The sequence below is a fragment of the Macadamia integrifolia genome, unplaced genomic scaffold (assembly GCF_013358625.1).
Source record: "Macadamia integrifolia cultivar HAES 741 unplaced genomic scaffold, SCU_Mint_v3 scaffold_218A, whole genome shotgun sequence".
NCBI lineage: Eukaryota > Viridiplantae > Streptophyta > Magnoliopsida > Proteales > Proteaceae > Macadamia > Macadamia integrifolia.
Genome location: NW_024870647.1, coordinates 105,239 through 133,094, shown reverse-complemented (window position 1 = coordinate 133,094; position 27,856 = coordinate 105,239). Strand labels below are relative to the sequence as shown.

The window sequence follows — 27,856 nt, the reverse complement described above, 5'->3', positions numbered from 1 at the left end:
TAGCTTACAAAATTGATGTAGTGAAATCACCTTCAACTTAGATTCAATGCACGAAACTTGAAATTGAGCTACAAATTGATGCATATGTTGAAACATGCATCACTCCAAATGTGTTTTGGATGTATTGATATATAATGAACATCATCTTATTCAAATCACATTGCTCAACATGACTTTGGATATATTTTTGGTGGTGATCAAAGTGGAGTTGAAAGAAATAAGGATCATCAGAGATGAGATAACGCTATCGTTTACATACACACATGAATCTCAATAGGGTCATCAGAGGTAACTTCGATATCACCTTAATCAATATTTCTTCTAACAGAAACAACCGATCATGGCTGCCCATCATATTCATCAATCGAGAGGAACCAAGCACTTGATTCAATTCGACAATTCGAGTACTCACCTTTGAAATAGATTGCAGAAAATTGACAATAACACCTGGGGTTTTACCATAAAAATGAAACACTCGTTTTTGGATTCCCATTCTTAACCTCGTCCGGCAGACAAACTCAGGTTCAACCCCAGTCGGAACTGGAAGTTGTTTAAAAGGATAGCGAGGGGGTGTGTTTCGTTCGACATACAACATTTGAGAAGAAAGGAATGCAGAAAGTGAAAAGAAAAATGGAAAAAAAAAAAAAAAATAGAAGAAAGATGGAATAGAAAAATTATAACCTCCAACCTCATTTTATAGAACAAGGATGAGCAATTTCATTTTTTTCCTGGTTTAAAATTCATTTTAGACAACTTCCAATTCAGAGCACAGAACCGTCTGATACCACGTAAGATTTGTAATCTCTTCGTTAATCTATTGATGATGAATGATTACATATATATATAGTATTACAGATGTTAAGAAATGAATTGTAACAAACTAAATAATTGCACATGAATTGATTGCACAGTTAGACTGAGAGACACTAATATCTGTAACACTACATGAGAGCTATCCTTAATAATCATTAATTTTTCCTCATCGACTGAAGGAGATATTGGAATAGAGAGAGAGAGGGTGAAAGAAATGAATTCCATAGTTCATGATAGAAGCGATCATATAATTATTAAGCAAATTTCAAATCAAAGCATCCTAATCTTAAACATAAAAAAAAAAAAAAATAAAAGCATCATAATCCTTATTTCTTCACAGGCACAGATCAAATTCAAATATAAACAAGTAATTTTTCACACAGCCACAAATCAAATTTAAACTTAAATAAGTAAAAGGGTAATTTACAACGCCACCCCCTAGAGAATGCCAATATTATAGGGACACCCCCTCTCTTTCACCAAATTAGACTTGGACCCCCTGCCGTCAGTCTCTGTTAATTGATGCTGTGAAATGACACTTTAGCCTTTATGAATAAAACATCATTATTATATTATACCAAAAATACCCTCGATTCACCCTTATCTCTTTTATCACTTTCCCTCCTTCCTTCCTTCCCTACCTACAGATCTAAAAGTAGCTAGTTGTCCTCAAGGATTACAAAATTGGCTTCAGAATGGAAAGAAAAGTAATTGTTTCAAATGTGCCTTATCTCCCATTCTCAACTGCAAATGGGTTTTACCCGTCCCTCGAAAGAAAGACGAATACACAAGTCGCAGAGATCACACAAAATTAAATGTCAAAAATAAAAGGAAACAAAGATTGTAAAATCAGAAAATATCAACCAAGACCTACGAATAAGACTCTCCCAATGGCTTACAATTGCAATAAAATAGAAAGCCAATTACTTACATGATCGATCTGCCGTGTAGCAGGTGTGGCTTTCCACTCGACGGCATTGATCAAGTCTTCATTATAGCTCTCAGGTACAGTTGACAATTTTTTTGCCGCCCCAAACAATGAAAACCAAACCTTAGGACATAGAAAAGGTGGAATTCCCTTCCTGATAAGCTGTTGGAAGAAATATGAGGTTGCAGATACCAATTTGCACATTTGCTTGCCTCCAAAGCCCACCACACACGGCCCTGCTACTTCACCTTCTCTCTCACCTCGTTCAAAACGTGCAAATCGTCGACATTCCCTTCCACAGTGAACCCATAAAGATCTTGGAATTTGACGATCTTCTTCTTAGACGTTCTTCTTCTCCAACTCAGTGAGTTATGAAGTGAATAGTGTGTTAGGTTTTTTTTCTTCCATCGATTTGGGGACTAAAACTTTTAAGGGTAATTTCCGTACTCTCTTATTTTTAGGGGTAAAATAGTATTTAGAAAAAGAATGAACTGCTGATGTCAGCATTCTTGGTATATTTTGTTACATTGACTGACGGTAAGGGGTCTGAATCTAATTTGGTGAAATAGAGGGGGTGTCCCTCTAATATTGGCATTCTCCAGGGGGTGGTGTTGTAAATTACCCTAAGTAAAATTTTCAAACACAGATTAGATTTAAACCTAAACAAGTAAAATTTTACACACAGATCAGATTCAAACATAAACAAGTAAATTTAGATTTTCAGTTGGGACCAATCACATGGAACGTCATGGTGAACATCATGCGGTCATAGACCCAACAAAGAGCTTTAGCTTCTTGATTATTGTTTAAGTGAAATTCATACCAGATCAGATAGAATCGACTGATGGCCAGTCTAGTGCCGTGCCTGTAGCATTTTAATGTCATTATTTTTTGGATAGTTAATTTTTTTGATAATTATTAATGTTATATTAAAATCTCAAAAAATGATTCTCACAATAATCCAGATTGGAGAAATAGGTTGTAGAAGATTGGTAATAACACCTACGATTTCACCATTACAACCCCAATCAGAGCCAGTGTTATCAATTCGGCCGAACCGAATTTTTCCGAATTTTATCAAAAATTCTGACCGAATCCGAATTAAAAATAAAATTCGGTAAAATTTGCGATTTTTTCAAAAGTGAATATAAAACGCGAATAATTCGGACCGAATTTGAATTAAACCGAATTATTTGGTCCACTTAAACAGTATTAAAAAAAAAAAAAAAAAAAAAAAAACTGAAAGAGGGAGAATAGAAAATAATAACTTCAAATTCCATTTTATAGAACAAGGATGAAAAATTTTATTTTCTTCTTGGTTTGAAATTAATTTTTAACAATTGCACTTCAGAGCATAGAGCCGTCTGATACCACTTAAGACTTGTAATATTTTCGTTAATCTATTGATGATGAACGATTACATATATATAGTATTACAGATGTAAAAAAAAAAAAGTCGCAACAAACTAATTAATTACACATTGGTTGGTTATATTGTTGGGCTGATAGACACTACTACATAGAGAGCTATCCTTAACAATCATTAATTTTCTTGATAAACTGAAGGAGATATTGGAAGAGAGAGGAGGTGAAAAAAATGAATTCCATAGTTCACCACAGAAGAAATCATATAATTCTTAAGTAAATTTCAAATCAAGGCATCCTAATTTTAAACATAAATAAAATAATAAAAATATCTTAATCCTCCTTTCTTCACAAGCACAATTCAAATCAAACATAAACAAGTAAATTTTTTCAAACAAAGATCAGATTTAAACCTAAACAAGTAAAATTTTCAGACACAGATCAGATTCAAACTTAAACAAGTAAATTTGGATTATCAGTTTGGACTAACCACATGGAACGTCATGGTGAACGTAATACGATCATTGTCTTTATAAACCCAACAAAGAGCTTCAGCTTCCTGATTATTGTTTAAACGAAGTTCATCCCAGATTCGATAGAATCGACTGATGGCTAGTCTAGTGCCAAGCCTATAGCATCTTAATGTTATATTTTTTTTTGTTAATTATTAAAATCCTAAAAAATAGTCCTCATAATAATTCAGATTGGAGAAATAAGTTGTAGAAGATTGGCAATAATACCTACAGTTTCACCATTAAAATGGAACACTCGGTTTTGGATTCCCGTTCTTAACCTCGTCCGGCAGTCAAACTCAGGTTGGACCCCAGCCGAAGCTGAATCTTTTTCAAAAGGATAGCGAGGGGGTGGGTTCGGTTCAACGTACGAAATTTGAGAAGAAAGAAATGTAAAGAGTGAAAAAGAGAAGGAAAGAAAAAAAATTGGAAGAAAGATGTAACAAAAAATAATAACCTCCAATTCCATTTTATAGAACAAGGATGAACAATTTTATTTTCTTCTTGGTTTACAATTCATTTTGAACAACTTCCAGTTCATAGCATAGAACCGTCTAATACCATATAAGACTTGTAATATTTTTGTTAATCTATAGATGATGACCGATTACATATATATAGTATTACAAATGTTAAAAAAGAAATCGTAACAAACTAATTAATTGCACATGGGTTAGTTATATAGTTGGATTGAAAAACACTAATATATCTATGACACTACATGGAGAGTTATCATTAACAACGATTAATTTTTTTCGATTGACCAAAGGAGATATTGGAAGAGAGAGAAGATGAAAAGAATGAATTGCATAGTTCACGACAAAGCGATCATATAATTCTTAAGTAAATTTCAAATCAAAGCATCATAATCTTAAACATAAAAAAAAAATCCTAATCCTCATTTCTTCACAAAAACAGATTAAATTCAAACCTAAATAAGTAAAATTTTCAAACACAGATCAGATTCAAATGTAAAAAATTAAAATTTTCAGATATAGATCAGATTTAAACCTAAACATGTAAATTTAGAATCTTAGTTGGGACCAACCACACAGAACGTCATGGTGAACATCATGCGATCGTTGTCCTCATAGACCCAATAAAGAGCTTCAACTTTCAGATTATTGATCAGATAGAATCGGCTTATGGCCTGTTTGGTGCTGTGCCCGGAGCATCTAAATGTCATATTTTTTTGGATAATTATTAATGTCATATTAAAATCTTAAAAAATGATCCTCACAATAATCCAGATTGGAGAAATAGATTGTAGATGATTGAAAATAACACTTGCAGTTTCACCATCAAAATGGAACACTCAGTTTTGGATTCCCATTCTTAACCTCGTCTAACCGACAAACTCAAGTTAAACCCTAGTCAGAGCTGGAAGTTTTTCAAAAGAATAGCGAGGGGGTGGTCTCGGTTTGGTGTAGGAAATTTGAGAAGAAAGGAATGTAGAGAATGAAAAGGTAAATGAAAGAAAAAAAACTGGACGAAAGATGGAATAGAAAATATTAACCTCCAATCCCATTTTATAGAACAAGGATGAGCAATTACATTTTCTTCCTAGTTTGAAATTCATTTTGAACAACTTCCAGTTCAGAGCATAGAATCATTTGATACCACATAAGACTTGTATTATCTTCGTTATTCTATTGATGATGAACGATTACATATATACATAATATTACAAATGTCAAGAAAGGAATCGTAACAAACTAATTAATTACATATGAGTTAGTTACAAAGTTGGATTGAGAGACACTAATATCTATGACAATACATGGGGAGCTATCCTTAATAATCATTAATTTTTCTGATTGAATGAAGGAGATATTAGAAGAGAGAGAAGGTGAAAGGAATGAATTTCATAGTTCACAATAGAAGTGATCATATATAATTCTTAAGTAAATTTTAAATCAAAGCATCTTAATCTTAAACATAAATAAAAAAATAAAAGCATCATAATCCTCATTTCTTCACAAGCACAGATCAAATTCAAACCTAAACAAGTAATTTTTCACACAAGCACAGATCAAATTCAAACGCAAATAAGTAAATTTTTTCAAACACAGATCAGATTCAAACTTAAACAAGTAAAATTTTCAGACATAGATCAGATTCAAATCTAAACAAGTAAATTTGGATTCTCATTTAGGATAAATCACACAGAATGTCATGGTGAATATCATATGATCGTTGTTCTCATAGACCCAATAAAGAGCTTTAACTTCTTAATTATTATTGTCTAAGCGAAGTTCATCCCTGATCAGATAGAATCGACTGATGGCTAGTCTAGTGCTGAGCCCATAGCATCTTAAGGTCATATTAAAATCCCAAAAACTGCCCTCACAATAATTTGAATTGGAGAAATATATTATAGAAGGTTGGTGATAACACTTACGGTTTTACCATCAAAATCGAACACTCGATTTTGGATTTCTGTGCTAAACCTCATTCGACAGACAAAGTCAGGTTCTACCCCAGTCGTAACTAGAAGTTGTTCAAAAGGAAAGGGAGGGAGTGGGTTTGGTTCGGCATACGACATTTGAGAAGAGGAATGCAAAGTGTGAAAAGAAAAATGAAAAAAAAAAAATTGGAAGAAAAATGAAACAGAAAATAATAACCTCCAATCCCATTTAATAGAACAAGGATAAGCAATTTCATTTTTTTTTCTAGTTTGAAATTCATTTTGAACAACTTCCAGTTCAAAGCACAGAACTGTCTGATACCACGTAAGACTTGTAGTCTCTTCGTTAATCTATTGATAATGAACGATTACATATATATATATATATATATATATTGTTACAGATGTCAAGAAATGAATCGTAACAAACTAATAAACTGCACATAAGTTGATTACACAGTTGGACTGAGAGACACTAGTATCTGTGATAGTACATGGAGAACTATCCTTAACAATCATTTATTTTTCCTGATCGACTGAAGGAGATATTGGACGAGAGAGAGGATGAAAAGAATGAATTCTATAGTTCACAATAGAAACGATCATATAATTCTTAAGCAAATTTTAAATCAAAGTATCCTAATATTAAATAGAAATAAAAAATCAAAGCATCCTAATCCTTATTTCTTCACAGGCATAGATCAAATTCAAACCTAAATAAGTAAAATTTTCACACAGACACAGATCAAATTCAAACTTAAATAAGTAAAATTTTTAAACACAGATCAGATTCAAATCGAAACAAGTAAGATTTTCTATTGCAGATCAGATTCAAACCTATACAAGTAAACTTGGATTCTCAGTTGGGACCAACCACACAGAACGTCATGGTGAACATCATACAATCATTGTCTTTATAGACCCAACAAAGAGTTTCAGCTTCGTAATTATTGTTTAAGTTAAATTCATCCCAGATCAGATAGAATTGATTGATAGCCAGTCTAGTGCCATGTCCGTAGCATCTTAATGTCATATTAAAATCTCCAAAAACGGTCCTCACAATAATCTAGATTGGAGAAATAGGTTGTAGAAGATTGGCAATAACACCTGCGGTTTCACCATCAAAATGAAACACTCGATTTTGAATTCTTATTCTTAACCTCGTTCAGTAGACAAACTCAGGTTCAACCCCAAGAATAAACCAAGTATCAAACCTGCTTGGGAGATCGGTGAGGTGCCCCCACCAAGAATACTGCAAGTACCAAGGAGTTTGGGAGATCGGTGAGGGTGCGCAAACTTTAGTCCTACATCGTTGAGGGAGAGATTACTGAGCTAGTTAATAACCTCTAGCCTCCTTAACATGGCACAACGCGTTTTAAAGCCTTAAGGGCCATAGGCTAAAGAGGACAATATTGTGCAAGGTTAATAGGGCCGGGCGATACAAATGGTATCAGAGTAGACCCCGACAGCGTGTGGGACCACAACGAGGATGCTGTGCTGAAAGGGGAGAAATTGTGGTACCCAAGAATATGGCAAGTACCAGACCAGCCTGGGAGATCGATGAGGTGTTTCCACAAAGAATACTGGCCTAGTTAATAACCTTTAGTCTCCTTAACATGGTATAACACTTTTTTAAGCCTTGAGACTCATGCGCCAAAGAGGATAATATTGTGTAAGATTAATGGGGCCGGTACGTTACAAATAACACCTGCGATTTCACCATCAAAACATAACACTCGTTTTTGGATTCCCGTTCTTAACCTCATTCAGCAGACAAACTCAGGTTCAACCCCAGCCGGAACAAGAAAGAACAGAAAATACTAACCTTCAATCCCTATAAAACAAGGATGAGAAATTTCGTTTTCTTTCTGGTTTGAAATTCATTTTCATAATTAATTTTTTCACAAAGCACGGGAAGGAAAATTAAGTAACTTGGTGTAAGATCTTCCACTTCTGATCATTTTTTAGAATGTTTAGTGAAAGCATAATTGTTGGCTGTCACTTTAAATCATAGTTATAGTATATATTTGCGGTGTGGTCTTTGATCAAAATCTGGATTTGAATTTAACATAATAAAAATGCACTTATCTTAGAAGTTTTGCTCAATTTCGAAAAGGTTAGGGTGCTTAATGATATCAGGAAAAAATGATCATTTAAAAAAAAAAATATATATATATATGAAATGCGTTCATTTCCTCTACATCCATCTCGATCTATGATACTATCGGAGTGAAACAAGGGATTTAAAGAAGAAGAAAGGTAAATTATGTAGTAACAAGTAAATCCTTATGTGTTTAATGATTCGAGAGATTTGGGATTAAGACAATTCGCATGCATAAGCACCCAAAAGCACTTGTCATATCAACTTGGAATCTACTTGGGTATTGAGCAATTACCTGTACAAAGTAAATTCCTTGCAATGGATAATTGCAATTCTGAAAAATGCAATCCGGTGTACATACATGTGTGTGTGTATATATTTATATATATATATATATATTGTCAGAATTGAGATTTTCGGATGAGATTCTGAAGATTCCTTTCACGTTGTCAATACCCTTCCTGTGGTGAAATTTTGTTGTGTCTATAGCTATGGAAAACCTTGAGGACAGGAACCTAGGATTTTCTTGGCTAAGGGTGCTTTCCCTCCTTTGGGCAATGGATGTTGAGCCACCTCATTCTCATCCAAATTAGATGGTTTAAGATAGATTTTTGAAGAAGCCCACTATAGTCATGGATGTAACAACTTTTCCTTATTTTGTATCATATGTGCAAGGGGTCTCTGAGCCTACACCCAAACACAGTTTTTTTTTATTCATTTAAAAAAAAAAAAAAAAAAAAAAAAAAGTCTAGACGTAGCAGAGATACTTTTCCTATATCTTATATTTCCTGTTCTCTGCATCTCAACAACAAAATGGGTCTCTAGTATGCTTATAACTAGAATTCCAGCCTAATAAATTCTTATTTTTATTAAGGGGTGTGTACTGGGATACTCCGAGCCCTAGATGTCAGGTTGGACGTCCAGCGTATTGGAGAGGATTTGGACTCTTGTAATACAACCAAGGGGGAAAAAAGTTACAAAGACCATAAGATTAGGAAAAAGAAGGAAAGGTAAAGCTGGACAAGAAGGGCTGATCGGTATTAGTTGGTCTTCCTACAATTGGTTCTGATCTGCCCGTTAGTCCCCGTGAGTGGACTGAGGTTTCCCATCTTCACCATCGCATTTGCAAAATCAGTTAAGAAACTGGAGGAGCTTCTACTGTAGGTAGTAACTTGAGAATCTGTGGAGCCACCATTGTAGAGCTGTTGATCGGAGTGTAACAACCCCTTCTTGCTCACCAGGTCCTTGTAATAAGCATTATCAAAGCTAGTTGGGCTTATGGCGTCAAGGGGGGAGAGATTGTTGTCACTGCCGTTGCTCGGGCAATTCGACTTCAGCGATGATGCAAAGGATGTATTTATGTTGGTCTCATTGTAGATGCGAGCTCTGAAATTTGTGCACCTAGCTTGGCCTATGGTGTGAGATCCTGAGAGAGCCACCATTTCCTTAGCAGTTAAACCTTTATTGGAGAAGGCAGAGATGAGCCCACTAAGATTCAAGGTCGGTGCAGGTATGTCACTGTTTGCAGTGCTTAAATTTGCTGTGGTTGAATCTCTTCTTCCTAGCTGAACAGTCCAGGAAGGGCCACCCAACTGCAATGCCAAAAGGTAGTAATTAATTAACTTTGCATCATAAGTATAAAAGAGAGTGGGAAAGTAAAAATAACTGTATGCATTCTTCTCTATTTTCTCGCTTTAGAATCTATTCCAATAATATAAATATGTCCTAGCTGCTATGGGTGTCAATCAGTTGAGAATGTGAATTCGAACCTGAAATGGTTTAACTGAAATAGAATTGAGTCGTTTACATTGAAATCATAAAACATTTTAATAAATGATTCGGTTTTGATTTTAAAATTGAAACCTTTTATAATTTGATTTGGTTTTGATTTTAAAATTTAAACCGTTAGTAAATCATTTAAGTAGACCGTTAAAGCGATTAACTTATACATAGTAAGTTTAAGTCATTCAATGTTAAGTTTATATACATTTCAATAAAAAAAAAATTTAAGTTTACATAAAACAACTATTAAAAAAAAAGCATATAACAATATAACAATTCAATTTAATGTTAAAATTTACATCTATTTCACTTAAAAATTTTGAGGTTAATTAAGAAGTTATTTGGAAAAAAAAAATTAGGAACATAAGAAAACCGTTTAAACCGAAACTATTTATAAATGGTTTCGATTTTATTGTATGAAATTGTTTATCATATGATTCTGTTTTGATTTTACCTAAAAAATCTTGCATCGAACCAAATCAAACAATCTACACTGGAACCAAATTGATTAATGCCCTTACAATCAGTCGGTTTGGGCCGATTATGGTCAAGCCTAATCGGTCTCCCTACTTTAAGACCCCACTCCATGACTAGTCTGTTTAAATAATCAGTTCTCATAGCTAGGCATTAGTCAGGTACCAACCTTCGATCCAGATATCACTATTCAAGCCATGATAGGGGTCTTAAAAGGGATCTTAAAGTGGCGGGCTGAGTCGAGCTTTTAGGCGATCGAGTGACTGTGGGGCTAATGGTGCAAACCTAGAATTGACATCCCTAGTATGGGCTATGGCTGGTCAAAACAAATTTGACTGCTATCCAGGTTATAGCCAAGTAGCTGCAACCCCTGTTGATGCCAAAGAAATGGAATAATTCACTTCTTTTTAGGATGACAAAAACCTTCCTAAGTTATGCTATTTTCCAAAATACTTTTTTATATTCTATTTCTCTGGGTGCCACAGGACTACTTGACTGCAACTGGGCAGCAGCTAAATTTTGTCTCAACATGGTCGTCAGGGACTTACAGCGGCAACAGAGTCACGAGCAGCAACGGCAACAATATCAGCACAGGAGACAACACCAGGGCAGATGCTCTCAACTTTGGATTTGATGGTGTCGATCACATCGAATCCTCGGACTGATCCGTTATTCGGTTTTGCCGTCTTCTCTCCGGTGAAGTTTGCTGTGTCGTCCAACAGAATAGATGCATCGCAACCCTGTGGGACATACAGATACACAGACACAGTTGTTGTCAATAATATATTCCGCACTTGTGTAAATACAAATACAGATTTCTTGCTAGTGAAAGTCAAAATGAGAGAGAGAGAGAACTTGCATTGACAAAGCAATCATGGAAATGTAGACGAAGAAGGGAAGCGCCCATTCGACGTTCATTGGCCACTGCAGAATTGACCGCAGACTTGATGGTTGAGAGGGCGTTGGGACATGAACTGTTATAATAAGTAGATGATAGCTGAGCAGAGGCCATCCCAACAACCAGGACCACAAACACACAGATAGTGATGGTTCTAATAAATGAGGAGGAATAAGAAGCCATTGGTTACTCTCTTCACTACTCTCTCAGAGAATGAAGAAGATAGAAGATGGGATTTAGGTGCAAACCACTGCCTCAAGACTCTCTCTATTTATACATGTCCATTGTTAATGCTTCACAATTAACAAACCAGTGTGTGTGACACGAGGAGAGAGACAGAGAGAGATCAACTTTGGTTTCCCACTTACATGGACTATCATTTCATGAGAGGATGGCCTCGCAGCTCTTCAACTAAGTGGAGGTTAAGAATGGCATTTGGGTAATTTTATGGGTTGCTGAAATGTGAAGAGTGTGAACGATTGAAGCATCTTCTTATGTCAACTAAATCGGTCGCTGCCTATATATTTAAATTGAAAGACCTAAAATTAAAATGCGTAATGGGTTCGTCCTTTTTCACTTTACTATATATGGTGGTGGTGGCCTGCACATGGTGGGGTAGTTGTGTCACTAAACTAAAATAACTTGGCTTTTAAGGCCTGTTTGGCAAATTCCACAAGCTTTGACTGAACCACCCTAATTCCAAATTTGTGGGCGGGGGTGAATGGATCAGGTTCAGGTACGAGAATGTTCTCGTACACTCCTGATCCATGGATATGGAATCTATTAAATGAAGAGAGAGAAAAATGATTTTATATCCATGGATTAGAATCATTCTCGTACATTCTCATATGTGAACTGGAACTACTCTCAGAAGTTGCTATCTTTTTCTAGAGAAAAGAAAATTTGTTAAAATGATAACTTTGTACATCACTATTAGTACTAGAATTTTAGATGTTGATTTTTTTGTTCCATGACATTGTAAGCAATACCTTTAAGCAAAAGCAATAGGTTGTTAGATTGCCCGAGACAAAAGTGAGTTAAAAAAAAAAAAAGGGTTTATCGGTATTTAAAAATAGAGGAATACTGCTTCATAAGCTAGTGTTGATGTTTAGAAGAATGTTATGTAAGTTATCAGAATCATTACAGATTTCTTTCACACTCCACCCTTAGTCCATTGCCTACTTCAAACCTTTGAAAAGGGTCCGACTAGCGGACTCAATACTTTTTTTTTGTCATCATATAATCTGACTTCAGATTTCTTTCACACTCCATGTCTAGTCCAATGCCTACTTCAAACCTTTGAAAAGGGTCCGACTTGCAGCCTCAATACTTTTTTTTTTTCATCATATAATCTGGGGAGGTTTATATCTAATTATAATAGGAAGGTTGAAATGGAATTGATATTTGAGAGGTACCTTCCTCTAAAATTCAAATTATATTTAGTTTTCTTCATTCTTTGGGAGGCAAATGAAATTCCAAATATAACTAAAAGGTTGAATAGGATTTACTTCCCTCCACCAAAAAAAAATCTGTAGAAAACCCCTTTTTCTTTGGAAATGTTGAGGCTAAAGGGGTTTAATTAACTCTAAGCAATAAGAGTACACCTAATTATGACCTACCTATGCCGCAGTGAGGATCTAACGGCTGAGAGGGCCCTAGCATGCACCTTAGCTGTCAAATGTTCACTGCCACTCACTGCCTCCCTTAAAATATTTCTGTGCCATGGTAATGCTTCATTCCGAAGGTTACCACATGAATAGTCATCCATCGACAACATTTTCACAAAGTTCAAGCATGAATGGAGCTGTCATGTGGCTGATAAAAGTATTCTTAGGCACTCATAAAGCCATTGAGATTTTGAACAGCTAGTTTGTTCTCTGAATCCTATCTGAAACTTGTATAAGTAAAAGATTGTTAAAGAATATAAAGCAAAATGACTAGTTTGACAAGAAAGTAAATGCGACCCTTATTATATAAAGGGTTTGTCCAATTGATGTGATAGATTAATCAATAATAAATCCATAATGCACTATTCCCTAATTCTTTTTGACTTGCTGGTATTTGCTACATAACAATGATTAATTAATAATCACGCGGTTGACAAAGATTTCGCACTACTTAACAATAAAAGGAAAAATATTCAATGGAACCCCCTCTTTGGGGCAGTACACCCACTAAGTGTTCTTTACTTAAAATTGTTATTACCACAATGAGATTTTTGTCTTTTTACTATAAATGAAGATATACCCTTATAACTTGTACTCGGAATTTAGTCCTCTTTCTTTAATTAAAAATTGAGGAGATTAAGGCTGAGCTTAGTGCGGGCTGCCTCTCTCCCCTTTTCTAGTCAAAATACCCTTACCAAGGCTATCCCCATGTCACACCATTCCTGCTAGGATAGCACGTCTTAGTCACACCATAGGTATCCTAGTGGGAGCTTATGTCTATTGCCCACTAGTATACCTAGAGCTTGTGGTGTATTCAACCCTCTCTCCAAAAAAAGTATAATAGAAAAAGTCATCTTTAGTTGTGGGATTTTCTTAACCACCACTAAAAGCTCTACATGTTGGTCCCCCCCCCCCCTCAAAATCCCCATTAAATGCCTGTTTTTTTTTTTTTAATTAAAAGATAATGGTAGATTTATACTTTAGTGACGATTTTTTACACCACTAATGGCTACTACAATCCCTACTTGCAACCAAAGAAATAGAATCTTGAAGAGTATTTTTGAAAATACTATAACCTATGAGGATATTTGTAAACCCAAGAGGGAGGTGAAATATTTCATTTCTTTGGCTGTGAATAGAGGGAGATGCAGCTACTTGGCTACAACTAGGGGAACAACCAAATTTTTTCCATACTATATATACTGATAGCTAATGGCTTTTAAAACATAGGCACTAATAATAATTACACTTTTTAAAATTTTTAAAAATAATGGTAGCAAAAACATAAATGTATATGATACGTACATTTGGAGGTGGTACCACTACTAAAATTCCTATCTGCCAATGGTTTTAGTAGACCAACATGAAAGGTAATTTTATAAAACCCGCTCAAAATTTGTTGGGATTTTTTTACATGAAGTCCCTGTGAGAGACTGGGGGAGGTGGTGGAGTGGGAACAACATAGAGGTGGGGGCTCTAGAGGGGAAGGGAGTTGTGGGTGGCAGGGTGAGGGAATGATAGGTGGTCGAAAAAGCATAAGAGCTGAGGGTTACTTTGGTGCAAGGAAGGGGGAGGCCAATGGGAAGGGAGTTGTAGGGTGCGTGGGTCGGGGAATAGGTGGAGGTTATGAGTTAGAAAAAACAGGGGGTGGGGACAAGGGAGGAGGAGGAGGAGGAGGCCATGGTGATTGTGGGTGGTGTAAGGGAAAAGTGGGAGGGAGATGCAACAACAAGGGATTATGGTGGAGGGGAATGCATAGGGGTGAGTAGGTTTTGCTAGTGGAGTTTGAAAAATTCTTTGGTTAAAGTTTTCAAGTGCGACTGTAAATTAAAAGTGCGGAATAATAAAGTTAAGTATAATCACATAACACCAAGGTTTATAGTGATTCGACTTAATTTGAGTCTAGTCTGCTCCCTACAAGTTTCACTTAAGGTATTCCACTAGTTTTTTCCTTTCATTACAGTAGACAGGAAGGAAAACTTTTATAGACTCTTTTAAGGCTAAGAGGATCTCTTTATAGGATGAGAGTGTCCTTTACAATCTCTTTCAAGGATGAGAGGGTCCTTTACAATCTATTTCAATGATGGGAGGGTTCCCTATAATCTTTTTCAAGGAAGAGAGAGTCCTTACAATCTGGTATGGATGAGAGGTCCTTACAATCTCTTAAGGATTAGAGAGTCCTTACAATCTCTTAAGGATGAGAGGGTCCTACACACTTGTTTAAGTACTGTCTAGAACAATGTGTAAATAATGTATCAAATTCTAGAGTTAACCTAACTCTTAGACGAAACCAAATTAAAGTGAGATAGAAAGGTTTAGAGTTACCTCTTGTGTGGTGCTTAAATGAAATGTAATGATATAAAATTATATATCTTTGAAGTCTTCTTAATGCTTGCAATGCAAATTCCAAGATGTAGATGAAGATTTGTAGAGAACCTTGAGTTCCTCTTGAATGAAAAATGAAAAAACTTGAAATCAAAAGATGGTGTAGTCCAATCTCACTTCTAATGCTCAAATAATGCTCCTTCAAAGTTACGATTAGTTGTTTATTAATGAGTAGAATTTTAGGTATTTATAGGTGAGATTAGGGATGAAAAATAGGTAAGAAATCTCACTCAAACAGTCACTTTTTGGGTCTACTAGTCAACCACCATAAGAGCGACCGCCAAAAAGAGCCGCTGAAAAAAACTACTGGTTAAAGAGCTGTTGGTAGGGTACTGATTGAAGCCCGGTCGACCGCCATTAGGTTTGCTCACTCCCAACTTTTGATTTGTATGCTGGAAAACTGACATTTCATCAGTATTTAGGCTATAATTTTCTCGTCCGAGATCAGATTGGCCTGATTCCAAGTTTATTGAATTTCATAATTCAAATCTCTAGAACTTCGGAAGATATCACCTTCTGATACCTATTTTAAGGTTGCCCAAAATTCCCTTGAATATGGTCATTTCTATTTTCTCAACAATTTCCTAAGATATGTTATAGCTAACATGTTCCTAACCATTTTAAGATCTTGATACTTAGTCATAGGTACTTTCTAAAGTCATTCTAAGTTAATATAAAATAAAAAATGCAATATGTAATGCATGCTTATGAGATGGAGTGTAGTGCTTGTGAATGGTGTGTGCACTATTACATTGAACTAAGATCTTCAAGGCTTCTATCAAACATCTTGCAAATGGCCTTTGGTATTCTTCTTATATTACTTTCAGGTAGTTTCTTTAACCTTTGGAGATTTCATACTCCCGCTCTCTCTTGAGTTTTACTTCTTTACTTCTTGGTCTTCTATTTTTATCATTTGATGACTTTAATCTTCATTTCTTTTTTTCATTCATCAAATTTGATCTTTGATATGAAGTCTCTACAAAAAAATACTTGAAGGCAAATTGTGAAATACCTTCACATATTTTTTATTATCAAAACCAACTATAAGAATGTAGGCATGTCCATAACAGTGACTAATGGGGAGTGAAATGCAGGGGCGGTGTCCATAGCGAGGGGGCAAGGGATAGAAGAGGGAGATGGGGGGAGAGCAAGGAGGCAGTGGGAGTGGGGGTGGGGGGCTGGGGCTACTAGGGTGTAGCCTAGAGTGGTGGCATGGGTTGGTGGGTGGCAAGGGTGGGGGTTCGTCCATATGTAGAGGTTTAGGATAGGCACAAAGGGTGGGATTGCAGGGTATGGGAGAGGAGAGGAGAGGAGAGGAGAGGGAGGGAGGGAGGGATGGTGTAACTTGGGGTAGTGGTGAATGGTATGGGGTTTGGGGTTGCTACGGGAACATGGGATAGGGGTTGAGAAGGAGAGATAGAGTGGAAGTGAGAGTTAGGTAGGGATTGAGGGGTGTGGGGATAGGGGTGAGGGTTAGGGTTAGGGCTAACAGAGGTGATAAGGCTCAAGGATGTGGGACCAAAGGTGGGGAGTTTTTATTTTTTTTTAACACCCATTAAAAGTATTTTTTTTTAATATAATACAATTTAGAGGTAGTAAAACGACTATCAAATGCCATTTCTTTACTGTCTGAAGTAATAAATTTAATAAAATTAACAATGGAAAGTTACCAACACGAATGATTTATTTTTAGTGGTGGTACAAATTCCCACCTTAAATGATATATATACGAGCGACAACATCACATGCCGATATCTGTCACACATTACCATATATATATATATATATTTCACATTTAGCAGGAAATTTTTTGTGGAGAAAAAAACTGTCAAAAAAGAGCTTATCAAGCTTTTACCACCACTAAACCCCTTATTTCTTATAGTATCATACCTTAAAAGAACTTGAACTCTTTCCCTTCTCATCATGAACTCCCCTGTAGTAATACATGCACTACTCTGTACCATGGAACGAGGAATCGATATTGAATCGGCGAAATCAACCAGATCGGAAACTTTCTTCATTCTTCTAATCTTGACTCTATGCTCTAATGTAGACAAACAACTCCCAATCACACTAATCTTCCAATGAGTTTGTTGGCACGGAATTCTTCCCTAATGCATTACGGTTAATTGACTATGTCGGAGGTTGCTTGGGTGGGCCAGAAGCCTTCTTGATCGGATTCGCTTGTAAAACCTGACTTCGATCAAACGATTTGGGTTCTCCTCTTGCCCCGATCGCTCCAGGGACTTTGAAAGATCAAAAAGCACCAATGGACATGGAACGATAGAATATTTGTCCAAAGGATTTTTGAATACAAAGCACTAAAGTCCAATGTATGAACGTTGTGAGGGAAATTTGAAAAAAAAAAAAAAAGTCCTAGTCTATATCTGATTCTAAAAAATGACAAGGAAATAAGAAATTTGCATTTTATTGGGTTGTTGTGTAATTGGCTGAATCCCTCTTTTGGCTGATTTTTTTTCTTTATATAACTTGTGGATTAACTATCTCTCCATGTACACCACCAGCCCACTTCCCCTGTTAAGCTAGGCTCCAATGTGCCCATGACACCTATCCCACAACGGTAGTTTTTTATGCACATGTCCTCAACTGCCCTCACGTGCTGGTGCCTCGTTGCTTATGGGTAAAGGACCTCTCGTCACATTCAACCTACGTTTCTCTTCTGCGTACGACCACTTTATCACGTCATTAGGCATATGATTTCAAATTTTGGCACAAAAAATTGTCCCTCATAATCCACCATGCGACGCCATCCTTTGGCAAAACGTGTGGGTGGATTATGTAGATGTCAGGGGCCAACAGTCACTTAGTAACGGCTCACAAAATTCTGAAGCCAAAGTACTGTCTGATCATATTCCCATGTGACCTTCCTTAAATGCCCCACGTGTTTAGGTCTATTTTTAGGATCAGGTTACCATAGATTAGGCCCTTGGCTTTTTAATCTTTTTTTCAAAAAAAATTTAAACCTTGGGTGATAATTACTCCGTTTGTATGTACATCAATCAACTTCCATTCTTGCAAGGGACACGTTGCTACGTGTCCCTCAGTTGGTGTGGTTTTAGCAAGGTTTTTACCATTCTCTCTTTAAAAGCAAATAGTACCCATGGGTACTATTCATCATCTTCTGTAATCCTCAGCCATTTTCTTTTTGTTATTGCTCCCTCTTCCTTTGTTTGAGAGTACCATGGGTTTTTTTGTTTCCCCACATGACGAACCACGCCTGGAGGACCAGTTGGCACAAACGAGGGACTCCGTTCGTGCCTAATTGATCCAGCTTGAGGTACTCACCTTTTATGACTCCTTCATGTTCCTTGTCCTGTCCTGCCTTCTCCTATCTTCAAGGTCAGAAATTTTCCTCACCATAGGAGAGAGGAACTGTTCTTCTAACAATCCGAACCTGTTAGGGATGAGGTTAAGCCCAAAGCGTTGTACCGTTTCTGGACTCACTACTAGGAGGGCTAGAGCTAGTGGGTAGAATAGATGACTATGGTCAAATCTGCTAAATGGCATTCCCTGGGAATTTTTCATGCCATAAAACTGATCAAATGTTTCATTCCTCCCTACCGTCACCTTCTTCAGGAAGCCATGTTCTTTTGGTCACACTCTACCAATACTTTCCACTTCCCTTGCGGTATATGCTAAGTCCCACTCTCTTGGATATAGGGCCTTGCTGGGTCTGAGCCCTTTGGGTGAAGAATTCAATGGAGCCACTAGTGGCTTTGCTGACGATCATAGTCTAGAGTTTGCTAATCGTTGCACCTACCCTACTATAGAATGACCTATAGAGGAAAGGCTGGCCCCATTTCCAGACGAGAGTACGTGGCATTTTTTCTCTCTTGGCTGTGCCTCTGCATGACCTATTTGAGGGCTGAAAAAATCTCCAAGGCCTTCTTGAAGTTGGCCAATGCCATAGTTGATGGCCGTCCTGTGGATTTTCCTCTTTAGTCCTTTTTGCCTTGTATTATGGGTGCAATGTGGTTCTCAAGGAGTACTTCACCAGTGGAGGTGACCCATTCTGGGTTCTTCAACTGTGGCTCAGGGAATACTTCCCTAAGATTTACCCTCTTCGAGTTCAGAACACATCCCCCATCATGGGTTATTCCTTCGAGAACATGCCATCTCCTCCTCCTCCTCGTGCGGTATATTTTGATTTTCTCCAATCTTCCACTTGGCTATCCTCACGAGTTTTTCATTCCTTTCCATTCTCTCAACAATGTACCCGAATGGTTGGCCCTTACTATTCGTGATCCTTTGACCACGCCTATATTGTGGGCTAGTTACCTGAACTGCTGTGACCTAAATTTTAGAATTACTCTCCGGTATTCCAAGAAGAATATGTGCGGCATGGAGTGCTACAATCTTCACTTCGTAGAATGCTAGTTCAGCCTTATTTAATCTCTCCCTATCCTTGTTACTAATCCCTAACTTACCAAGAACTTGACCATCCCATGCTATTCAATGAAGAAGATATTCAGAGAATCACAGAGGTCAAAGCCCTAGTTCTTTCTGAATTCATCCCTTTTTAGTTCAAGTTGTCTCCTTCCATGACTAACGACTTTCAATCTTGGTGGTAGTCCTACTACGTTGGGGATATGGATGCAGATCTCTCTGACTGTGCTTCTACTACTTTCGCTAATAGTGACGGTTTTAATACAGCCTCATTTTCTGAAATACAGCGTCAGGCTGATCAGAACTGCTACCTTTGGTCTTCCAAAAGTAAGTCTCTTTACAACTCCATCATAGAGTATGAGAAAACTTTTCGCACCAAGTATGACCTAGGCCACAAAGGAAAAACATTAGAAGGCCGTAAAGAAGTTAAGGCACATTGAGCGCCATGAATACATGGCGTGACTAGAGAATGCAAGTAAGCTACTCTGTGGCCTTCCCATAAAGTATGACTGTTTCAATTGCAAGTTCACACGATCGATGGAGACCAGATGCACCTTGCTATCACTTACATGGTGAACATCTCATCCTATGAGGCCATGGAAAGTGTTTCCTTTTCAGGTCTATTGGCCACTGACCATGAGTGGCATAGTGTAAGAGACCACATGACCGTGGTCGAGTACTTTCCTAGCCTTGGTATATTTATTTCTCTTTTCCCTTTGATTTTCAATGATTTCACTTTATCTGACTGCATATATTGTTGTTTAGCTTCCGTTCTTACTGGTACTGCTCAGGAATCTTTTGAAGCCCCCGACGAAGCCTAGCTCGTCGAGGAACCATCTGACCTGCCAACGAGTGACCCTCCAGAAGAACAAGTCTTCCTGAAAAGTTTGAGAAGAGGCAAACAACCGGCGGCCACTCTAACCAAGTTGGCTTCTATGGCATCTAGGCGGTCTAGGTCCGAAGTGCTTATATCCAACTCCCCATCCCAGAGGTCTGAAGAAGAAACCATTGTGCCCTTGCATCATCATACTTATACCTTTGAGGTTTATGGTGTCCTTAAAAGTAAAGAAGTAAGTTATATAATTTCATCTCCTCCGGGGCTTTAAAGAAGTAAGTTACTTTCTCGCTGACCGATCTCTATTTTCATAAGAGAGAGTAACTAACCCCTGTATTTTTTTTTTTTTTTTTTTTTTTTTTTTTTTTTTTTTTTTTGTGTGCAGACTTTCCCTCCTTTCCCAGATTTTGACAATTTGCTTTCTCGGCTGACTGTTCTACTGTCTTCTCAACCTCTGTCCTCCACAACAGCTTCAGGTGAATCTTCCTCTATCCCTTCCTATATTGCACAGGCAAAGGGCCTTTATCAGTCTTTGGTTAGCCTATCTACAAAGGAAATATGGAAGCATGGGAAAACGGTTGACATAAAGTGCGTTGCTGACAAGCTTCTGGCCAATTATAACCTCTCGGTGAAGTAACAGGAATGGGCGAAGTACCTCAAAGATGTGAGTAGATTGATAGGCAACTCCATCTCTAAAGTGGTTGAGATCATAGAATCTATTAAGAAGCTTCTCAATGGGCATAAGGTTTCCTCCCCAAAAGTAGACATTGGACAAGCCAAGCTAGAGGGTCTAAGGGCGACTGCCACTGCCTCCAAGGTAAGGATCAAGACCGTGGATAGAGAGATCAACCATCTCCAAAGGGAGAAGGAGCAAGATGCAACTGATGGACTTTAACATTGGGGAGTTCCTAAGGCTTTTTGAGGAAACATCCTCTCTGGCTAAGGGTTTGCAAGCCTCTGGTCCATGAGTCAGGTCATGGGAAAGGGACCTATTTAAGGCTAATCACACCCTGTCTCAGATTAGTTACGGGCTTGAGGTTGGTTGGTCACAAATGGCTGACCGATTTAATTTTTAGGCCTGCGTGCCAGAGGAATCTAAGTGGGATGCCCTTTAGTGTGTTTGGAACATCTTTTCCTCCCCCCCCCCTTTTTTTTTTTTGAATACACTCTCTTCATGTTTCGGACTATTTTTGGGTTCTTGGCAATGAAATCCGTTCTCCCTCATTCTCTTATTTCTTTTTGGTCAGTCAAAATTGCACATGTCGATGCTGAGACGGTTGAGTGAATCACTCGTTACCTATACTGGTTCCCACATAGCTGGGAGGTACTTTTTCAAGTATTTCCTATTGATTGGTTTTAGCTGAATCTATCAGTCCAGATCTAGCAGCATATATGCTCCTCCTTTAAGGGTTTGATATATTTCAAACGGTCCTTCCCATGTAGGGGACCATTTACCAAATGGGCTAATCTTAGTCCCAATTGGCAAGATGGCCTTCCAAACCAATTGACCTTCTCGAAATTCCTTAGGCCTAACACGCTTGTCGTATGCCTTAACCACTAAGGCCTTTTGAGCCTGCATGAAGTTTAGTGCCTTGACATGTTCTTCACTTAGGCCCTCCAATAAGGTCTGCATAGCCTCACTGCATTCGAATGCCGTTAAGATATGCTGGCGTGCAACCCATAATGACTTCATGGTAATCTCCATGGGTAACACCGAATCGTGACTGAATGTCAAAGAGAAAGGTGTGGTTCCCATTCCTGATTGTTTGGTAGTTTGGTAAGCCCAAAGGACCTCAGATAGCAGCTTGGCCCAGGAAGAAGGATTATCAATAATGACCTTAGCCAAGTTTGATTTTAAAACCTTGTTACCCGCCTCAGCTTGACCTTTCCTTGGGCATAATAAGGGGTTGAGTGGATGACAACGACTCCATGCTCCTTAGCAAACTCCAGCACTAGGTCCCCTATAAACATACTCCCGTTGTCACAGTTTATGGTTTCAGGGAGGGTAAACCTATGAATGGTGCCTTGCTTCAAGAACTTAATCACATCTGTTTGATTTACCACCTTAAGGGGAATGGCTTCTACCCACTTGGTGAAATAGTTCGTTGGGACCAGCCGGAACTATGCCCCTGACTGGAAGAAGGGTATATCTTTCCAATGGTGCCCATGGCCCATTCCCTAAATGGCCATAGTCCAACAATAAGGTGCAAATCAGCCGTTGGAGCCTATTGGATTGATCCATGCCTTTGGCACGCTTGACAGCCTTTGGCATATCTCAAACAATCATCCAAGATAGTTGGCCAATGATGACCATATCGTCTGATTAGCCATTGCATTTTTGGGCCTGCCTGATGTACTCCATAGAACCTTTCATGTATTTCAACCATGATTAGTAAGGATTCGTTTACCCTTACACATTGCAACAATAGGCCATCCTCCGCCTTCTTGTAAATCTGACCTTCTAAGGCGACATACCCTAAGGCCTGGTATCTGGTCTTTCGATCAGTCTTATTATTGGGATTCTGCAGAAACTGCAATAAAGGTGCTCTCCAGTCAGGTTTCAAATCTTCCAAGCTATTCACCTCTACTGGTGTTTATTCTATAATTAATGAGAACAATTTCCTTTGGAGGATTATCACTTGCTCACACTGACCTCCCCCCAACTTTGCTCCCAAAGTGGCCTGAGCTAGACTATTAGCCATTTGAGTTTTCCCTTTTTGGGACATACTTGAGAGATGTGGCTTTGAATCTTTTGATTAGGCTTTGGCTTTGGCTAGGTACTCACCCATTGACTTGCTCTCACACCAATGCTCTCTAGCGATCTGCTTAACCACTAATTGGGAGTCTCTGAATACTTCAACCACTGGCACGTCCATCCCTATGAGGGTTTCTAGGCCAATTAGTAGGGCCTCATATTTTGCTTGGTTTTTGGAACAACTAAAACACAACTGAAAGGCCAGATGTGTCTCCATGCCATGTGGGGAGATGATTACCACTCCTGCTCCAGCTGACTATTCCATTCTTGATCCATCGAAGAATATCCTCCAAGGCCACAAACTGATCATATTCTCTTGTGACATTTCCAACGGTGGATGGTCAACTAGAAAGTCCGCTAAGGCCTATCCCTTTATGGCCTTCTAAGGAACAAATTGTAAGGTAAACTCAGTTAAGGACATAGCCCACTTGTAAATCCTTCCTTGCACCATAGGTTTATTAAACATGTGCTTAATCACATTCATCTGACATAAGACGTTTACTGTCATCGGGATCAAATAGTATCGTAGCTTGGTGCAGTAGAAATATAATGACAAACATAGCTTCTCTATGGCCGTATACTTTATTTCGGTGTCATTCAAAGAGCGGCTTAAATAATACACGGTTTGTTCATGATCGTGTTCATTGTCTTGTGCTAGTAAGCCAACTATGATACATACAACTTTAATGGGATCCCCTTTCGCTGGGGCTTCAATACAGGGGGATTGGTCAAGTATTTCTTTAATTCCTCGAATGCGGCCTGGTGGTCTTTTCCCCACCTAAATTCTTCCTTGCTTTTGAGTTTTAATAAAGGGAAAAAGATCTCACTCTTCTCTTAGAGTTGGAATAAATCACCTAAGGAAATTGACTAGACTGAGAAATTTTTGCAATTCCTTTTTGTTGCGAGGAGGTCTAGCCTCTCTTATGGCTCGAGTCTTGTTCCTATTCACTTCTATGCCTTTCTAATGCATTAGAAATACCAGAACGTTACCTATAGACATGCCAAAGGTGCATTTTAGGGGATTCATTTTTAGACCATGAATTTTCATCCGGTCGAATGCCTTAGCCAGATGGTCAAGGTGTTCGTCTTCATTTTGGGACTTGACCACCACGTCGTCTACATATACCTCTAGGAAACGTCCAATCATGTCATGGATTATGACATCCATGGCCCTTTGATGGGTGGCTCCAGCGTTCTTAAGGCCAAATGACATCACTACCCATTTATAGGTCTCTAATGTCCCTGGGCATCGGAATGCCATTTTGGGAACATCTTCTTCGGCTTTGAATATCTGGTTGTAAACTGCATGGCCATCTATGAATGTCAGGATCTGGTGTTTGGAGACAAAATCCACCAAAATGTCGACCACAGGCATTGGGTATTCATCTTTAAGTGTGGCCTTGTTCAAATCCCTAAATTAATGCACACTCTAAGTTTACCATTCTTTTTTCTAGCTAGGACCACATTTGACAGCCATTCCACATATTTGGTGGTTCTTATGAAACCAACATTGAGCAATCGCTCAATCTCGTCTTTTATTTTCAGGATGACCTCCTTAGCCATCCACCTGGGGGGGTTGCTTATATGGCCTTTACCCGCTTTTGATGGGCAACTGATGCTCTATGAGCCTATGGACTAATTCTGGCATTCCAGAATAATCCCAAGCAAAACAACTTCTATTAGCCATTAGGAGTTTTACAAGTTTTTCTTTAAATTTTGGTCATAACAATTTGCTTACAAAGATATGCTTTTGTCTAATTTTATACCCAGATTTGCCTCCTGTAGAGGATCCTCGACTTTGGCCAATGTTTCTTCCATGTTTGGTGGCGCTTGTGGTAGGTCTCTGACCTTAAGGCTCAGGCTATATTACTGTTCATTGGCCATGACTGTCGGTGCATCTGCCAATCAGTGTTCGATTTGGTCTATTGCTTGCCTCCTGAGTGTGTTCTCAATGGCTTCCCTCTCTATCTTGGGTTGCATCTACTACAAGCATAAGCTTCCTACTGGCAGCCTCCTAATAATGCTATCCACGCACCAAATCGGTTGACCATCATGATAGTCGACATGCCTTCCTCGTCTGGTTCCAAGAACTTAATTGGGGATACATCCCAGTGGTAAAACATGGTGTCAGCTAAACTGACATTAACTAAAAAGGGTCGATTGTTGGCCATGACTACTTCCACCTGACCCCTTTCATTCTAGAACATGAGGAATTGATGCAATAAGGATGGAACGTAGCTATTAACATGAATCCAATCACACCCCAGTAATGCGTTGTAATTTACCATCGCATCTATGATGAAGAATGCAGTCATAGAGCTTTGACCTCCAATCTTCATCTCAATTAGTAGGATGCCCCTTGGGGAACTTGCTCCTCTAAAGAAATTTATCATGGCCACATCCACTAGGATAAGGTCATTTTCATTCCGCTGGAATTCAACCATCATCTTTGATGATAGTATATTGACCGTCATGCCATTGTCTACTGGTATCCTCGAGCTAGGCTTTCCATCTATAGTTATGGTAACATAGAGTGGCTTCAAATGCTGGATCATTTCTTTGGTTGGCCGGTCAAACGATGCCTTAGTCATCCCTTGTGTCGGCTATAGGGATAGAGGCCTGCTCTAGCTGACTTCTATCTTCTCAGTCACTTTAGTAGCCAAATCCATCCCTAGAATTTTTGGAAGTTGGTCCTCTTCATTAGAATTGAGTTCTTCTATGTGAGCTGGATGATTCTAGAATACTTTGGGAAGTATGTACACCATGTTGATGGGTACTTAGGCTTACACTGATCCGAACATCATACCAACAAATTCTTCAAAATTTCCACTGCTTTCTCTCTTTAGGTCGGACTCCTCGGGGTTAAATTCTGAGTTGACCACCCGTTTTGTACTAGGGTTGGGGTCAACACCTTGCCCCTAAGTGCCATGGCAGATCTCCATCCTAGTCCTTAGGTTGGTCTTCTAGCCCTTTGTCGGTCTGCTGTGTTGTTATAACCGATATTCATGTGCCTTCTTTCTTCTTCCCTTGTTCTTTACTGACTTGGGGAGCTAATCATGCTATCTTTTCCCTCCGGATAGAAGCTTGCTACCTCTGCCATCTCCTTTTCTGGGTCCTAGTTATACCTTGTCCCTAACCAAAAGGGAACTTAGGATCTCTGGCCGTACGCTAATAGTCAATGTGATCCACTCTTGGTCATACCACTCGTAAGTATGGGTTCCTTGGACAACCATTGTTCCTTTCCTATATGTGTGAAGATGATCTTGAAGCGGCCCCTTTTCTAAGGATTGCCCTATGCATTCCCTGATTGGGACTCGTTCCTTTTCTGACCTTCAAGGTAGAGAACATCCCACTCTGTCTTTAACTGAAATGCACCTCTCCTTGGCCTATCTCTGCTGAGGCCGATATTTGGGTTTCGGGTCACCTCCAAAATCCAATCTTCGTTTGTATCTCATCCTAGGCTAGCCCTTATGGGGCTATGATGGGCCCCCTTTTCCTGGGCTTGGCACGTTTTGATGGTCATTAGCTATTTTTAGTGTAATACCCTACTTCTTAAACCCGATCTGATTACACGGTTGACCTGGTTTAACCATGCAGGACCCGAACCGGAGAGAGTTAGAGCGGGTTCCTTGTGAACTATGATGGCAAAGGTGACCTTAAACACCGACTGGCCCGACAAGTCCGAGCCAGTGCCAGAAGAGACGGGTGTACCCAAGCCGTGTACGTGCACCTATCATAAGGCCATGTAAGGATAAAGCAGGTATGTAGCCGTATATTAAGGTGCATACGTATATTACATCGTATGCCAAGAGTGAGATTTGTGCCGTGGGCCGAATTCTGTTAAAAATCCCAAGTTTTGGCCCTCAAGTGGGTGGACAGGTGGGCGCATCCACCCACCTGAGTGACCCACCCATGTGAATTACTTAGTTATTTAAGAAGTATAAATAACATTTATGGTTTTCTTTTCTTTTCTCATTTATGACACTCGGACGTTGGTGAGAAGAGTAAAGTGGAGAGAGAAAAGAAAGGAAAGAAGAGGAGAAGAGAAGGAAGAGGAAGAAGAGATGGATGTCAACGGCACCGAGGCTTGATCTTCCCATTCTGACGCTGGAAGAGTGATCTCCAACACTAGATCTACGTTTAGAGGTGAGCAAAGGTTGGGTTCCTTAAACTTTCACCATACTCAAGTAAAACCCTTGATTTGGGTAGGGTTTCTTGAGATCTTGTAAATCCCCCTTGAAATGATGAATCTAAGGTTTAATAAATGATTTATGTGTTGATCTTGAAGGATTTGAAGAAGTATTTACAAGGTTGGAGAAGCATTGTGGATTTGAAGTGATTTTGGGGTTTTGAAGGTGTTCTTGAGCAAAGAAGGTAAGATGGCTTCCCATTCCTTAAATCTAACCTAGATCTAGGTTAGAACCATCTTATGAGACCTTGAATGAGTGAAGAATGGATTTGGAAAAGCCCCATTTGAATCCTCAAAGGATGGGGGAAGTTTGGGAAGAAACAGTAGTTTCCCGCCAA

General features: G+C 38.5%; 1 protein-coding gene across 1 annotated transcript; it reads right to left on the bottom strand.

Annotated features, from left to right (window-relative positions):
* Positions 1-8,930: 8,930 nt before the first annotated feature.
* Positions 8,931-11,607, bottom strand: LOC122071407 (cationic peroxidase 1-like). Its single transcript, XM_042635751.1, has 3 exons — positions 11,242-11,607; positions 10,931-11,122; positions 8,931-9,718 (listed from the first exon to the last, which is right to left on the bottom strand). Exons 1-3 carry the CDS (start codon positions 11,461-11,463, stop codon positions 9,167-9,169), a joined length of 966 nt encoding a protein of 321 aa, XP_042491685.1. The 5' UTR covers positions 11,464-11,607; the 3' UTR covers positions 8,931-9,166.
* Between the last annotated feature and the right edge of the window lie 16,249 nt (positions 11,608-27,856).